Source organism: Limtongia smithiae (assembly GCF_038497785.1).
Source record: "Limtongia smithiae strain NRRL Y-17922 unplaced genomic scaffold V1518scaffold_8, whole genome shotgun sequence".
NCBI lineage: Eukaryota > Fungi > Ascomycota > Lipomycetes > Lipomycetales > Lipomycetaceae > Limtongia > Limtongia smithiae.
The window spans coordinates 599208-614123 of NW_027117629.1; the positions used below are offsets into that span (position 1 = coordinate 599208).

Genomic DNA, 14916 nt, shown 5'->3' on the forward strand with positions numbered 1-14916 from the left:
TATTGCGGTCAAGCTATATATACTGGCACTATTTCCAGTGACTGCTCGGATAACTATCTCAAGATTCAGGGTTGTCTATGTCATGTCAAATATTATGTCTTACAGAACTTGCATAGGATAATCCACTTCTGATATGCACTTATACACTGGCGCTATTTGTCGATGCGACGCGTGCGCTAGTTTTAGAATCACTGTCCAGCCAAGAAAATGCTGAATGCAGAGCGGCTGGCGAAGGTGGTGCGATCGCAAATCAGCCAGACTGGCGACAAGAATTAACAAACATCTGGACGCGTCAAACGGGTCATGATCGCTTGCCAGACGATTGTGACGTGTTCACTGGCGACCCTCTTTCAAGGCACAGCGATTTCATTGTATCTGTGACCAACGCCAACGCCTCTTCATTGCTGTAGGCGCTGGTGTTCAAGACGTGATCCCTAAGAAACACTCAAGATTTTCGTATGTTTCAACCACAGAGCCGGTCTGACACTAAGCCGCACTGCAATTAACTATCAACACACTAGAAGAGATTAAAACATAGTGAGCGTATTGCTGAGGACACCAGCAATCATAACTGGAAGCTTGTTGCGCAAAGATTTAGCCAGGCTGGCGAATGTCTGCAGTCGGATGGCAGCACCGATCGCGATCACAGGTGCAGGGAAGTGAGGCACGATGGCAATCGATGTGGAAATTGGAGTGACGACCATGCGACGCAAGACGGCATCAGGTACCTTGGAGTTAAGTTGGCGTATGTCGAAATGAACAGGGAAGATGCGTGTCAACTGAGAACATAGGCGTAACAAAGCCAATCAAGTTGGGCCAATACGCAAGTATCGTGGGATGTGGAGATGGACCGACCGAGTGAGCAGCAGCTCTAGGCCATCATGGGGCACGCGTGCCGATGTGTATGCGTATGTGTGCTGGTGCGGTGTGTCGCGGGGCAGAGAGGACACATCGCATGGCTCGATGGCGCGAAGAAGCCGAAGAGCTGTGGAGCGAGCTATGAAGCTGTACAGTGAAGGGAAGAATTGACAGAGAGAAGCGGACGGTGGGGTAGAGGACGGTTATATAAACGGGAAGGACAGGGCAAATCGACGTTCCTGGAGTACAAGCACACATCCTCAAGCGATTAGAGGGCCGCATCATACGCGCAATTCGTCATACAACGACCTCAGTTTTCCGGTTACATGACATGAAAAACGTTCCGTCACTAATACTCGATCACTTGACTAGTTTGGGCGCCTGCGGTCGACCAGAAACACGCGCCTCACTAGAGTTGACAACCTTCCTTATTTGGAATTCGAAACTTTACGCGTAGTATGCTGCTACCGTGCATAGCAGCATGTTAACATGCGTCTCAATTTCACTGCATACTGTGATGGAACTCGGAATTTTGGCGCATCACACCTTTGCGTGTCTAGTGCGTCGCAGCAGCGTTACTGGTATTCGCCACTCGCCACTACCGATCTCTTTAGATATTACATCTTTAACACCTCAGTGTTCTCAGCATTACTTTTGTGCATATTATATTTTTTTCTTCTTTTCGTATGTTGTGGCGTAATCCACTGCTCCAACGGCACGAGAGACGCGTGATCTATACGACTCTCACTCCTCGGAAAAACAATCTCGCTAACCGTCCATGAACCACAAGCGAAGTGCGGCGTTACGGTCTATTGATACCAAAAACAAAGTTATGACTAACATATAATCCAGCATTCTGCTGGCTAATTTGATGGCATCAGCGCGTTACAAATTGTACAGCAGCACTAAGAGCTTACCTTGACGTGGCGCTGACAATGGAGCACAGCACTCAATCAGATGCAGATATCAGCATTGAAGAGTCTAGCTTTGGTGAAATGCACAAGTATAAGCAGCAGCGAACATTTGGATCGGGTGGTGCTTGGAGCGATTCGTGATTTGAAAGTGGTTTGCAGTATGACTTGGCTAGTTCGCGTAACTGCAAATTCTTCTGCAAGAAGGCAGTTTGCTAGTCCACCAAGGGGCCTGCGGGGAGCGGGAAGTGTCAAACTATAAGTGCCAAACGTTCAATTCAATACGAGACAGTCGCTTCTTCTATATTACGCCAAACCGAGGTTAAGCACAGCATTGTTACTGTATCGGATCTCATCACTCATGACGGGTAGCATCTTCATTGTTGAAGTATTCGCTTCGCACTAAGGCGTAAGTGAATAATGACCTGAACGGCCGCTGCCTTCAGTAGCATGTTCTACTTTAGAGACGCCTAAAACAAAACCTGGACAGATAGAAGAAGACAGTACTAGGAATTTCCGACCCTTGACAGCGGTAATCTGCTCGCGCAGGAAAGAAAGGGCTGGGATAGGTTGTAAACCGCGATAGAACGTCGCAGCAAGGTAAACCCATAAGAGCGAACAGGGAATCAATTATCATAGACGATTATCCAAACGCCGCGGTCGTACAGTAGCTCACTTGAAGATACCCGTCAACGCTGTAGCACTGTGGCGAGATAGTGTTAATAGCACATTACAGATGAACTGAGATTGAAAATCATACCGAATGCAAATACCCCACTTCTTCGTCTAGCGCCGGTGCAAACGACGAGTTCACATATACAAACAAATCATCTTGCACTCGAAGCTGCCGCCGAAGAAACCGTACGACTGCGCCGAATGGTTGAGAAGCGGAAATTTTCGCCATTGGGCGTGACATCTTTGGTGCAGAACCGATCGGCCGGAACTTGATGCCAACTTTCGTTGGGGCCGGCGTTGCGTACTTCGCCAGCGCAGTGGCCGCGTCGCCGGGAAGGGTCATGAGAACGACGGACGCCGCCAGCGTCGCCCGCATCTCTGGTGGTGCTTCTTCGGGTATAGTTTCTTGCGGTGCTGACATGATAGGGCTGGCAGGCGATGACTGCCGCGGAGGAGGAGATGCAGATGGCTGTTGTGCGCGCAAGGAAGACGAGGACGATGATGACGACTGAGCTGGCGGTGGCGGCGGAGACTTGGAGGAAGATGCAGATGTGAAAGATGCGTCTAGTGGCCTATCGCGAGACGACCGAGGTGAAATATAATCGGGCATCGACGCGTGGGAGGAGCGTAGATGCATGCCGAGCAGCGACGACGATATGCCAGCAGTCTCGTCGCCATCGATATTGCTGCTATTGCTGCCGGCACTAGCGGACTCGGCAGAGGCGGTCGCAGGCGGCGTACGAGACGCCGCTGCCGAAGACGTTATGCGACGACCGTCCGCATCGCGAACGCTATGGAAGCTACTGCGAATGTCCATTGCTTGAGTCGTGCGAAATGACTGATCCGGCGCCTCACCAAGGGCTGTACGCTCAATAGTGTCACGTGACCAGTCAAGAGCTATCCCGTCATGATTTATCAGCGCGAGCATTGCGCAGGAGCAAGTCGCGAGGTTGTTAGTGAGGATTTTATTGCTAACGAGTAGGACCCTGCGATCAGTGCAGCTGTTTGATACTGGTCCTGGCAGCAGAAAGAGATGCGAACGCTGCCATGCTATGGGCTGCGGGGATCCCTGCCTGTTGGACTTCCACACCCGTCCACTCCACCGTCGACATCGCCAGTGTCGCCATGAACTGCAGCACACAGCCCTGTTTACGTCCTACATATGCGGAGCCCGTACAAAAGATCTTCACAGACCAGTGTCAGTGCGCGAACGTGACGAATCGCAGGCGGTTCAATTGTCATGGTCAGGGCAAGGGCTGTCGTAGACCAAAAAATTTGCGAGTCGCGTTTGTTAGTGAAGGCATCGCGGTCGTATAGTTCCCCCGCACCACCGCCACCGTCTCGCCTTGCGCAATCTCGACTCGTGGTCTTCGGTGATATCCTGCCTTCTCCGTCTTTTAAGCTGTAGTTGTCACCGCTACAATGTCGGACCGTCTCACGAGGTGCGTAGTCTCTCGTCTCTACGTGTGCTCTTACTAACGACACCTCCAGAATCGCGATCATCAACGATGACAAGTGCAAACCGAAGGTACTTTAGTCGTCTGCGCTATCATGACTTGATGTTACGGCTTACACTGCCTCTAGAAATGTCGACAGGAGTGCAAGAAGGCGTGTCCCGTCGTGCGCACCGGCAAGCTCTGCATTGAGGTCACACCTGAATCGAAGATCGCTTTCATCTCAGAGACTCTATGGTGCGCATTCATCTTCCATGTCATTGTATTCTGTACAGTGCTGACCCGTTCTACAGCATTGGTTGCGGTATCTGCCCCAAGAAGTGTCCGTTCGGCGCCATCCACATCATCAATCTTCCCACCAACTTAGAAAAGGAAGTCACACATCGCTACTCCGCGAACTCCTTCAAGCTGCATCGTCTCCCCACCCCCCGGCCAGGGCAGGTGCTTGGTCTTGTCGGTACCAACGGTATCGGCAAGTCCACCGCGCTCAAAATCCTCGCAGGAAAGCTGAAGCCCAATCTCGGCCGGTTTGAGAGCCCGCCTGACTGGGAGGAGATTCTGCGTTACTTCCGTGGCAGTGAGCTGCAGAACTACTTCACTAAGGTTCTTGAAGACAACCTGAAGGCTATCATCAAGCCACAGTACGTCGATCATATTCCCCGTGCCATTCGCGGCCCCGTCACAAAGGTTCTGCCACTGCTCAAGTCCAAGCTTGATCAGGACAACTTCGAGCAGCTACTCGACGACCTTCAGTTGCGCAACGTTCTTGATCGTGAAGTCGCTCATCTGTCTGGTGGTGAACTTCAGCGATTTGCCATCGGCATGAGTTGCGTTCAGCGCGCTGACGTCTATATGTTTGACGAACCATCGTCATACCTTGACGTCAAGCAGCGTCTCAATGCTGCGCTGGTTATCCGCCGCCTGCTCAAGCCTACCTGCTACGTTATCGTCGTGGAGCATGATCTTTCGGTCCTTGACTACCTGTCCGACTTTGTCTGCATTCTCTACGGTGTTGCGTCGGTCTACGGTGTTGTCTCTCTACCATCGTCTGTCCGAGAAGGCATCAATATTTTCCTCGATGGTAACATCCCCACCGAGAACTTGCGTTTTCGTGAGGAGTCCCTGCAGTTCCGACTCGCCGATGCGTCGGATGTGATCCCGTTGGACAAGAGCCGCAGCTTTAAATACCCCTCCATGCAAAAGACTATGGGTGATTTCCGGCTGCGCGTACATGCTGGTGATTTCACAGATTCCGAGATCATTGTTATGATGGGCGAGAACGGCACAGGTAAGACCACATTCTGCCGACTGCTTGCGGGCAGTCTGATGCCGGACAACGGCAAGAAGGTCGCGGAGATGTCCGTCAGTATGAAGCCTCAGAAGATTAGTCCAAAGTTTACTGGGACCGTGCGACAGCTATTTTTTAAGAAGATTCGCGCGTCATTTCTCCTTCCCCAGTTCCAGACGGATGTGTGCAAGCCTTTGCGAATTGACGATCTGATCGATCTTGACGTGCAGAATCTATCAGGTGGTGAGTTGCAGCGCGTTGCTATCGTACTTGCGCTCGGCCAGCCTGCGGATATCTACCTTATCGATGAGCCGTCCGCGTATCTGGACTCGGAGCAGCGTATTATTTGCGCTAAGGTTATTAAGCGATTCATTCTGCACGCCCAAAAGACTGCGTTTATCGTGGAGCATGATTTCATCATGGCAACGTACCTGGCTGACCGTGTTATTGTGTTTGAGGGCCAGCCCTCCATAGATGCTGTTGCTACTAAGCCGCAGAGTCTGCTGACTGGCTGCAACCTGTTCTTGAAGAACCTGAACGTCACTTTCCGTCGCGACCCGGTGTCGTACCGTCCGCGTATCAATAAACTCGACTCACAGCTCGACCATGAGCAGAAGGTTAGCGGAAACTACTTTTTCATCGACGACACCGCAACTGCAGGTGATACTGGCACAGGACCAACCATACAGCAGGCGCATGCTGCGGGTAATAGTGGCGCCACCAAGGGACGAAAGGGCAAGGCATAGTTGCATTTGTGCTGCATTTTATTCGTTTGTGTTCCCATTTTAGTATTTGTATAGATGTAGTGCTAGGTGTCCTCCGCAAGTTTGGTATTTGACTCGTTTTAATCATGTTATATCCAAAAGCAATTCATATCTTTTTCGGTTGGTTACCATGTTTGGTTGTTTGATTCTGAAAATCCCAGTCTTCATGGTCGATGTAGCATATGCATGCATGTTCAGATGTGATAAATATTCTACATATGCAATCTACCGTCTTACAGCTCCTCATGATCGCCACCAATTGGCGGTTTCTGATTATACTTTCTGTTCTTCCTCGCCTTCTTTGATTTCGGACCTTCGTCGACCTGTGCCTTAGGGCCCTCTGACGGCGTGGCGTACTGGGAGATGAAATAGTAGAGCTGCAATTTCTTGTTCGCACCGGAGTAGAGAACGGTGATGCTCTCACCGGTTTCATTGTTCCGGGCAGCGACCACGACGCTCGGATATGAGGATGCGCCATATTTCTTCATGGTTGTCGAGTCTGCACTGCGGACGACACCAAAATCAGCTGAGTTTGCAAAGTCGACCGCAAGTGCTTTGAACATCGGAGGAGTGTTTGCCTTGTCGGTAAAGAGGATGACCTTTATACGTTCGTTGTTCTGCTCAGCGATCCAGCCCTCAATCTCGGCAGCCTTCAGCCGCTTGACGCGGTTGGCAATCTTCTCGACCACGGTATCTGAAATCGCTTTCGCGTGGCGGCCGCCGGTATAGTCCTCAACGATAGGCTGCGGCTTCCAGCTGCCACCGGGGGGGACAGTTGCACCACGTTTGGTGCTGGGCCGGAAGATCTTGAGTGTCGGATATCCCCGGACACCGTAGCGGCTGCACAGCGGCTTGTTTGCGGCGTCCTCGCAATGCACGGCGGCGACTTTCGCGACGCCGCTGAGGGATTGTGCTGCTTTGATGAAGTGCGGGCGGAGGTTCTTGCAGTGGCCGCCTTACGCTGGTCAGCTGAATATTCTCGTCACAATAAAAGGGAGCTTACACCACTCGGCGTAGAACTCGACGATAGAAGTATGATTCGTGTTCAAGATCTCATCGTCGAAGTTGGCCGGCGTGAGGTTAAGAACTTCGGTGTTCTTGCCATAGAATCCCGCCTGAACAACCGAGGCTAAGAATACTACCACCAGTAGCACAACAGCGCGCCATCGCATAGCCATCGTCGTCGTTCTCGCCATCTTCGTTAGGTTCCAGATGCACGCGAGCAGAAGACGTGTCCAGTTCGCCTTGAACGCGTCGGGCATCTTTAAGAATTTGTGATCAGTGACTTAGTGACTCAGTGATCCACTCCGACAATCACCGCAATCGCTACCACCATCACTACGCTCGTCCCTTCCGGATCCATTGCCTACCACATCTCCTTCAACCCCTCTCCCTCAGTCGTCGACCTGCAACAGTGGATGATGAGCGCGCTACCGAATCCACCTGCCAGCTTGAAATTCATACAGGCGTACATCGCGCGCGCGCGCGAACTGCAGAATGTCCAACCAATTGTGTCATATTACTGCAAATACTACGCCATTGAGAAGGCGCTAGCGTCGAAAGTGCACCTAAAGGATCCTGACGCGGCTGATTATATCACGAAACTGCTCGATATTGTTGAGACTGTACGTTATTCTTGGTGAATGGCGACATTGCGGGCTGCAAGAGGTGGAGCGATGTGCTAACATTTATGGTTGGATGTATAGGAGAAGACTGGATTCGGAGAAAATGAACTTATCACTGATGACGTCGTCGCACAAGCATATCTGGAGAAATTTGCCGCTACAGTGTTCGCGAAAGCTGACAAAGACATCATCAACAAGACATGCACCAAGTACGCTTTTCCCATAGTCCTCCCGTCCACTTAATTCACCGAATGATCCTAAATAATCCACTCAGACATACCGCAAGCAACCTGCTAGCAGCATCCTCGCTTCTTGAGATCCTGTACCTTTTCACAGAAACTGACGATGAACTCGCGAAGCAGGTTCGCTTCTGCAAGTTCCACGCAGCGCGCATTTTGCAGGCATACAGGAACGGCGAGGACCCGAACGACTACGAACCGCCAGCGGTCGAGACCGCATCTGCAGCACAGAATAGCTTTGCGAGTCCACCGCCACCCATCTCGCCAGCAGCTACCGGCGTGCCGCCGTCGGCGAGTTCTCTGCCCCCCCCGACGTCCGAATTTAACAATCTGTCCGTCTCCGACTCTTCCTTGCGGCAGCCCTCAGCCCCGCCATCATCGCTCTCCTCCGCACCTCCCTCCGCGCCGCCTCCTCACGAATACCGACCCGCCGTATCTCCGCTACCGCATCCCACCGCGTCGCCTGCGCCATCATCATACTCGTCCTCCACGACCACACCACAGCCGTACACTGGCACATCGACTCCCGGCACAAATCCGTACGCTACCGCACCGCCACCGGTGACAGCGCAGCCATACCATCATCAGCAGGAACACGTGTCCAAGGCAGAGATCACTAACATCGTGGACGAGGCAGAACGGTTCCAGCTCGCGCAGAAGCACGCGAGATACGCTATCTCAGCGCTCAACTACGAGGATGTTGATACTGCTATCAAGGAGTTGAAGACATCGCTAAAACTCTTGGGAGAAAATATCAACTAAATCGTCATCTTGCTGTTCGATTCTAGAATAAATTACCAGCATAATAGTGCATGAATCAGACGTTCCACTTTATTTCATACTAAAAGTACATGCGCGTCTCCATCTTCTCCTGCGCCCACACATATAACATACACACAGAAAGCCTCGCCGTCAGTCAAAAATCAATATTTACCAGCATCTGCTAACACTTTAGAAGCCCCCGGTATTCACGCCACAGCCCATCCATGCCGGTATTCTCTGTCCATAGTACTGCTGCGGCGGAGGCTGCTGCGGTGCTTGCGGCGGGGGGTGTTGTGGCTGTCGCTGCTGCTGTCGCTGCTGCTGCTGTTGCAACCCAATCGGCACAGGAACACCACGTCCCTCTGCGACGTCGTACAATGCGTAGATCTGGTCTGCTTTCGTCTCCAGATTTTCCATGATATCCTTCAACTGCATCACGATCGCCTTGCGCTTCCGCTTGTGTAAAGCCGGATCAATATGTTTATACTTGTCCACATTGGATTCATATTGCCTACACTAGAGTTAGTGGATATGCACGGTGGTATATGAATGGTGGAACGTACAGCGTCAGAGACTTGAACTCATCTTCAAGCTGTCCCATAACCGTGAAAACAGCGGTATCAACCGGGACGGAAGGCCGAATCGTATCCCCTTCTTCCCATGCATCGTTCGCAGGCGGTGCTGTTGACATAGCGGCGGGCTGCTGCTGCTGCTGCTGCTGCTGCTGCTGCTGCTGTTGTGGTGGCATATCCCCATAGCCGAAATACGGAGCTGTGGAGGCCGACGCAAAACGGCGTGTCGACGCGTTTCGCACGCATACGCTGCATGTAACGGGGTCGTGCTGGGGTATACTATCGCCTGAGTCGCGTGGGTTGGTGCGAATATGAGCTTGCGTGTCTTCGTCGACGTCGTAGCCTTGATCCGTTCGGCGAGTACGCTTATTGATCGCGGGTCTTAATACGGCAGACGCTGTCATGCCACGTCTTCGCTCATCGTTGATATTGGATGTTCGCGCTTGACGACGTCGATTCCGGCTCCGCACTTCAGCGTTAAGTACACTCTCCTCCTCGTCGTACTCATCCTCATCAGTGTCAATAGATTCGGCGTCATCTTCCTCCTGCAGGTCGTCTTCAGACTCGTCGCTGCTTAGTTCCGGAACCCGTTGAGTTGGCTTCGTACGCCGTGAGTTCCTGTGGGAAGCTGATGTCGCAGTCTTTCTGAATGCGGACTTTCTCTGCGACGTCTGCGTAGTCGACTTTTGTCTCTTCGGTTGGACTGCGGTTTCAATGTCCTGCTATACCCGTCAGCAAGACTCAGTGATGACAGAAAGTAAAACTTACCTCTTCGCGTTCGCTCTCCTTAGTCCGTCGCGATCGAGAAGTCAACCCCTTTCTCAGGTTATCCACCCTGCTCTGCACACGGTCGCGCGCCGACAGCTCAGTCTCAGTTTCGATGTCCCGACTCGTCCCTCGTATTGAGTTTCCAAGTTTCCGCTTCATGGTCTCGTTTCTGTCCTTGAGCTGCTTGATCTGCTCCTGCGCTTCAAACAGAGACCTGACGGCTTCATTCCGCTCCTCTTCTACTTGGCTGTATCGTAGTTTCTGTACATCGAGGTCGCGTTCGAGATTCTCCATTCGGATTTTGAGCAGGCTTTGCTTCTCCTTCCAGCCTATGGGCCGTTAGTATGTCACTCTCACTCCAGAATATGAGAACTTACTTCTGCGCTCCTTCTCCAATGCAGTCTGAATTCGCTCGCGTCCGAGCGGCGTAATACCGCCATCAATCTCGCGCCTCTTAAGCTCAAGCTGCTCCTCAAGATACTTGACCTTCTCCTTTGCCGACAAATAGTCGTTATGCGTTTGCTTGAGATCCGACTCGAGCGACGTGACCGCCGTCTTATACGCCGTGTTCTTGCCCTCCAGCTGCTGAATTCGCTCCTGCATGGTTCTAAGAGCTTCCAGGATTTCTATGCAATGGTCAGTTTCATGCAATATACACTTAGCAGCGAACATGCCTTGGTCATCATCTGAAATCGGCACGGATCCAATTTTCTTGTGCGTATTCCTCGCCAAATTCGTCCGCGTGTCTTCAGGTGAAAACAGTGACGTTACGCCGGTCATATCTGGAACAAAGATGTTGGTAGAGTTACCAGCAGTGGCTGATGTTGAAGCTGATCTGTGTCGCTGTGTGCTGCGAGAAGGCCGAGGTTTGGTATGCTGCTGCTGCAGCTCTTCGGTCTCAAGACCAAGAGAGAGGAGAAGGTCACGCGTCGACTTAAATCCGGTAGGTATCACAGCGGGCCTTGCAGATTTACGCGGGTCGATGGGGCTGCGCGGACGGTTCATATCGGAGAAGGAGCGCTCGGTGATGACATTCTGTACGGGTGCCTTTGTCGAAGTGCCATGTGAGAATATACGACGGGATGGTGCCGGTTGTTTGCTTGTTGGAACTGTAAATGACCGAGTTGGTGGTTGACGCATCTGCGGACTTGTGCGTTGTGATGATTTGCGTGCTGCTAGCCCAAACGGACCCTATTCGTGTTAGCATCGGCATGTAACACACACGTTCCCAACAGTCCTACCTCAGGTGACGCGCTGCGTGATGGCTCTCCGCGTCCAATCTCAATACTCTCAGCAATCGATGACAATCCGCTCTTGTCAAGATCCTTAATAACGGCGTCCAACTCGTCCACTGCGACACTGATCCCGTCGTCTAACTCGTCCTCCGTAATCATCAACGAGCTGTACTTCCCGAAATATGGACTATCGCTATCGCTATTGCTGCCTGCACCGCGATCGTCGGAGTTGTATTGACCGTAATTGCCGGTGCGCGAGTAGCCAGTGCTGGTGTAACCGGCGGGGTTGATCTCGGACATGTCGAGATCGAGAAGTGACGCGCGATCGTCGCTGCTGTGCTCCATTGAGAAGGAGGAATGCCTTCGCAAAGGCGAAATTTTGCGCGGCATTTCTGTGACTGCCAGTCACTATTGACGTACTAGTGAACGTGTCGGGAGTAGAGATGCGAGCTTTGTCTTGATAGCTGATACTACCACGCACGTCGTGTCAGATCGGCCGGACGCCAGTCGTGAAGCTCCCTATGACGACGGACTATATGCAAACAATCAGGTATTGCGAGCAGCTGTGCCGGATTAGAAGGATAGAGCCAGAATCTGCGGAACTGGTGAGAGAAAGCGTGGCTGTCGTCTTCAATTCCCGACGCGGTTCATGTTTGGTAACACGTCTCGTTGTCAAGGCAACTAACACGTGACTGAGGCGCATCTGCCCAGTTTGCTGGTCCTTGTCGCGCGAATCGTGACTATTTTCGCTCTTTCTCTTCTGCATCTGCTTTTGTGGGAATTTGATATTCTAGCAAATCATATGACGGGTGCTTGATGACTGTTTCATGTCCATAGTGGCGACGACGACCACCTTTTCGCCTCCAATGGTTGAATTTGAAGGAGCTGCAGACGATCAGAAGGAATGCGATAGTATCTACGTTGTTGACTTTCACTTAAAATGAGGAACTTCTAAGACGCTGCTCGCCGTAGTGATAGGGAGATTTAGGGCTCAAAGACATGACCTAGTCAGGTATAGGCTGATTAGATGGTCCGTCGCTATCTCACACCACTGCAGCCCTCTTTATTGGTGTTACACCTCTCATTAGTTAGTCTATAACCAAAACTCCATACGATAATGCAAGTTATGCATGCTCTACTTCAACTTCCACACGATAAACCAGTTATTGTAGTTCATCGGTATAATCTCTGCAACCTCGAACCCGTTCTTCGCCGCCTCGGGAATAACTTCCCCGTCGAGATCCCGAATTCCCCATCGCTGGTCCCTATTCTTTAGGCTAACTTCGAACTTGCGGTCCCCATCGCCACTGAATTCGCCGTTCCGTCGGAACGCACCATACACAGCGACAAAAGCTTCGCCATTCAGTGCTGTTTTGCTCTCACTGAGCAGCTCGGCGGCGTGCTTGAAGAGAGACACTGTGGAATCCCAGGGGGAAATGTGTAACATGTTGAGCAGGAATATGCCGGCAATTGGGCGGTCATCCTTGAGTGCGCTCGCGCGAACTGCGGCCCAGTGTGTGCTTGACAGCGCGTTTAGTTCGAGCGGGGGAAGTACGTTGGCGATATCCCTCACACGCTCAGCGATACCGCTAATGCACTCGTCCTGCGCTTCAGTGGGCTGGAACAAAATCCCCTTCGGGGCATCTTCCGCAAAAAAAGTAATATGCTCGCCGAATCCGCTTGCAACCTCTAAAATTGTGCGGGTGCCAGTAGTGGTTGGTGCTACTAGCATAACGTGCTTGAGGAGCAGTGGACGCACCTCAGCTTTCGTACGCGCGGCGGAGTCGGGCGTTGCCCACGAGTTCTTGCCGGGGACAAAAGAGACGGCGTCGGCGGCGGCGGACATTGTGGATTGAGTGGCAACGAGATGTGGGGATGACGATAAAAGTCTTATCGTGAACTTTGAGCGGAGGGACCTTGCGAGCATGTGGAGTGCTATCGCGATAGGGAGTGCAACCCGCAGTGCTCTATCCTTTTATACCACCACATAAATCACGATTGTCAATTACTTCATTAAACGTGCATAGTATATCCAGGTATCAAAATCAAACACCGCCAAAACACCAAACCGGTAGATCCAATCCCAATTTTTGTCGTTTACCCGTCCACCCCTCGTATGGAGTGCTACTGGATGCAGCACTTTGGAAGCTGCTGGTGGTCCTTACGAAGCTCAGAAATAACCTCCTTGTCGTTCGCGGCCTGCTTAGCCTTGACTTCCTTAGGAAAGTACAGCTTCATCTGGTTGTACATGCCAATGTCGAGGTTACCCGCGTCGGCGGTGAGCAGCACGTTGCGGCGGCAGATGGGGCAAGCATTCTTACCCTGGCGTTGCAATTTGACGAGGCAGCGGATGCAAAAGACGTGGCCGCAGTCGAGGCGCACGGGCTTGAACGCAATGAGGTAGCACACGGGACAGACGTAATCATCCAGTTGAGGCACGACAGACATAAGTTGGTCGGCCATGGCGAAGCAAACGGCTTTTGCGATGGATGTGGTTGCGGAAGGCCCGGCGGAAAAGTAGAAGGAGGGAAAGACGGATTGTGCGGAGAGCGCAGTTTGTTTGTCGAACTTTTTCAGGATCTTGGTGGTGGCTGTGCGGTTGATAGAAAGGAATTGTGTTGATTGCAGCACATCCATGTTCAGCTGCCAAAATGCGCGGAAGAGCTCTTTTGATCCTTCGAGCTTGAAGCGGCTGAGTAGATCCATATTTCGGATTTGGTCAGTGAACCAGATGAGCTGTTGCTTCGCGCGGTCAGCCGAGCGCTCGCCATGGTCTTGCTCGAGACTGGAGAAGAAGACTCCTGCATCAAGATATAGCCGGAAAATCTCACGCCAGACATAAAGGTCGTTCTTCTTCTGCAAAGGGTTTGAGACATGTGCAAGCTGTCGCGCGAGGTCTAATACTTGGCCCTTCATTGCGCGTTGTTGTTGGTCATGCAGCGAGTCTAGCGCTTCTAGTTCAGTTGTAAGCATGTGAAAGAACTCCGAGTCGGAGTGTAGATGGATCTCGACGTGTGTTGGAAATCGCCGAAGCCGCGGTACGCTCTCGATGCTCTCACAGGAGTCTGAGCTGCTGGAGGAGGTCACCGGCATGAGCAGGTCTCGCGGGGTGTGTACCGCTGGTACAATCTCGCCGGAAGTAAGAATCTTGCGCTTCGTGCCGTCAAGCAGCACAACATCCGCGTCGTCATCGTCGGGCTGGAGCCCTGCGTCGCTGTCATCACTAATGTATACGCGCCCGGGATGGCCGGCCCCGTCAGCGGCGGCAAGCAGGGAGACGAGCTTTGCACGGGTGTCGGGTGATATCTGCGCGTCGACGGGAATGCCATTGTCGGGGTCAAGTGCGATGGTGATCTTCGGCACGAAGTGGGCGAGGGTGCCCTCGAAGGAGTAGACAAGTGCGGGGTGATCTGGAGTAGTCGAGGCGGAGGAGCCAGAAAAGACGCCGTTCACTATGTCTGCTCCCGCCGCCGCTGTTGCGTCACGCTGTGCACGCTCGTAGGCCAGCAGCAAGCTAAGGGTATCCTTTTCAAGGCCTAGCTCGTTGAGCTCAGCCACGACCTTGGAGATGCATTTCTTGAGCGCCTTATACTGGATGGCCGCTGGTCGCCACTCAGAGGGGATCTGTTCCTCGTCGAGCAGCTGCTGGAAGACCTTTGAAAACTTCATGGTGGTCTGGGCAGAGCTCCGCGGCTGGAGGAGGAGGGTGTCGGACTGGCGGACAGGGAACAACAGGCTGGCGGTGATGGCGCTGGAATTGGCAAC

At 52.3% G+C, this 14916-nt stretch overlaps 7 protein-coding genes across 7 annotated transcripts; 2 read left to right on the forward strand and 5 right to left on the reverse strand.

The window, feature by feature from the left end:
* Nucleotides 1-2412: 2412 nt before the first annotated feature.
* On the reverse strand, nt 2413-2865 carry V1518DRAFT_374852 (ubiquitin-like autophagy protein Apg12-domain-containing protein; the record flags this gene model as incomplete). Its single annotated transcript, XM_066901477.1, has 2 exons — nt 2413-2472; nt 2530-2865. The coding sequence occupies 2 exons, from the start codon at nt 2863-2865 to the stop codon at nt 2413-2415; spliced, it is 396 nt and encodes a 131-aa protein (XP_066758872.1).
* Nucleotides 2866-3866: 1001 nt separating this feature from the next.
* On the forward strand, nt 3867-5932 carry V1518DRAFT_428254 (P-loop containing nucleoside triphosphate hydrolase protein; the record flags this gene model as incomplete). The annotated part of the gene is made up of 4 exons (XM_066906080.1): nt 3867-3886; nt 3936-3972; nt 4029-4135; nt 4192-5932. 4 exons carry the CDS (start codon nt 3867-3869, stop codon nt 5930-5932), a joined length of 1905 nt encoding a protein of 634 aa, XP_066758873.1.
* A 16-nt stretch (nt 5933-5948) lies between these two features.
* Nucleotides 5949-7170, reverse strand: V1518DRAFT_419094 (thioredoxin-like protein). The gene is made up of 2 exons (XM_066904681.1): nt 6954-7170; nt 5949-6905 (listed from the first exon to the last, which is right to left on the reverse strand). Exons 1-2 carry the CDS (start codon nt 7144-7146, stop codon nt 6184-6186), a joined length of 915 nt encoding a protein of 304 aa, XP_066758874.1. The 5' UTR covers nt 7147-7170; the 3' UTR covers nt 5949-6183.
* Nucleotides 7171-7204: 34 nt separating this feature from the next.
* V1518DRAFT_419095 (Vta1 like-domain-containing protein) lies at nt 7205-8751 on the forward strand. Its single transcript, XM_066904682.1, has 3 exons — nt 7205-7575; nt 7657-7784; nt 7850-8751. Exons 1-3 carry the CDS (start codon nt 7369-7371, stop codon nt 8574-8576), a joined length of 1062 nt encoding a protein of 353 aa, XP_066758875.1. The 5' UTR covers nt 7205-7368; the 3' UTR covers nt 8577-8751.
* On the reverse strand, nt 8621-11805 carry V1518DRAFT_419098 (uncharacterized protein). Its single transcript, XM_066904683.1, has 6 exons — nt 11158-11805; nt 10591-11107; nt 10294-10542; nt 9917-10245; nt 9140-9867; nt 8621-9087 (listed from the first exon to the last, which is right to left on the reverse strand). Exons 1-6 carry the CDS (start codon nt 11539-11541, stop codon nt 8766-8768), a joined length of 2529 nt encoding a protein of 842 aa, XP_066758876.1. The 5' UTR covers nt 11542-11805; the 3' UTR covers nt 8621-8765.
* A 481-nt stretch (nt 11806-12286) lies between these two features.
* Nucleotides 12287-12997, reverse strand: V1518DRAFT_406347 (uncharacterized protein; the record flags this gene model as incomplete). Its single annotated transcript, XM_066901948.1, has 1 exon — nt 12287-12997. One exon carries the CDS (start codon nt 12995-12997, stop codon nt 12287-12289), a length of 711 nt encoding a protein of 236 aa, XP_066758877.1.
* A 69-nt stretch (nt 12998-13066) lies between these two features.
* V1518DRAFT_419101 (SPX domain-containing protein) lies at nt 13067-14909 on the reverse strand. The gene has a single exon (XM_066904684.1). The coding sequence runs from the start codon at nt 14818-14820 to the stop codon at nt 13276-13278; it is 1545 nt and encodes a 514-aa protein (XP_066758878.1). The 5' UTR covers nt 14821-14909; the 3' UTR covers nt 13067-13275.
* Between the last annotated feature and the right edge of the window lie 7 nt (nt 14910-14916).

Coding starts and splice junctions, on each gene's coding strand:
- V1518DRAFT_419094 (XM_066904681.1), bottom strand. CDS start 7,146: ATGGCGAGAACGACGACGATGGCTATGCGATGGCGCGCTGTTGTGCTA. Junction 6,906..6,953: donor CGAGTTCTACGCCGAGTGGT/GTAAGCTCCCTT, acceptor GACCAGCGTAAG/GCGGCCACTGCAAGAACCTC.
- V1518DRAFT_419095 (XM_066904682.1), top strand. CDS start 7,369: ATGATGAGCGCGCTACCGAATCCACCTGCCAGCTTGAAATTCATACAG. Junction 7,576..7,656: donor TGCTCGATATTGTTGAGACT/GTACGTTATTCT, acceptor TTGGATGTATAG/GAGAAGACTGGATTCGGAGA. Junction 7,785..7,849: donor ATCAACAAGACATGCACCAA/GTACGCTTTTCC, acceptor TAATCCACTCAG/ACATACCGCAAGCAACCTGC.
- V1518DRAFT_419098 (XM_066904683.1), bottom strand. CDS start 11,541: ATGCCGCGCAAAATTTCGCCTTTGCGAAGGCATTCCTCCTTCTCAATG. Junction 11,108..11,157: donor CACGCAGCGCGTCACCTGAG/GTAGGACTGTTG, acceptor TAACACGAATAG/GGTCCGTTTGGGCTAGCAGC. Junction 9,088..9,139: donor GAGTTCAAGTCTCTGACGCT/GTACGTTCCACC, acceptor ACTCTAGTGTAG/GCAATATGAATCCAATGTGG.
- V1518DRAFT_419101 (XM_066904684.1), bottom strand. CDS start 14,820: ATGAAGTTTTCAAAGGTCTTCCAGCAGCTGCTCGACGAGGAACAGATC.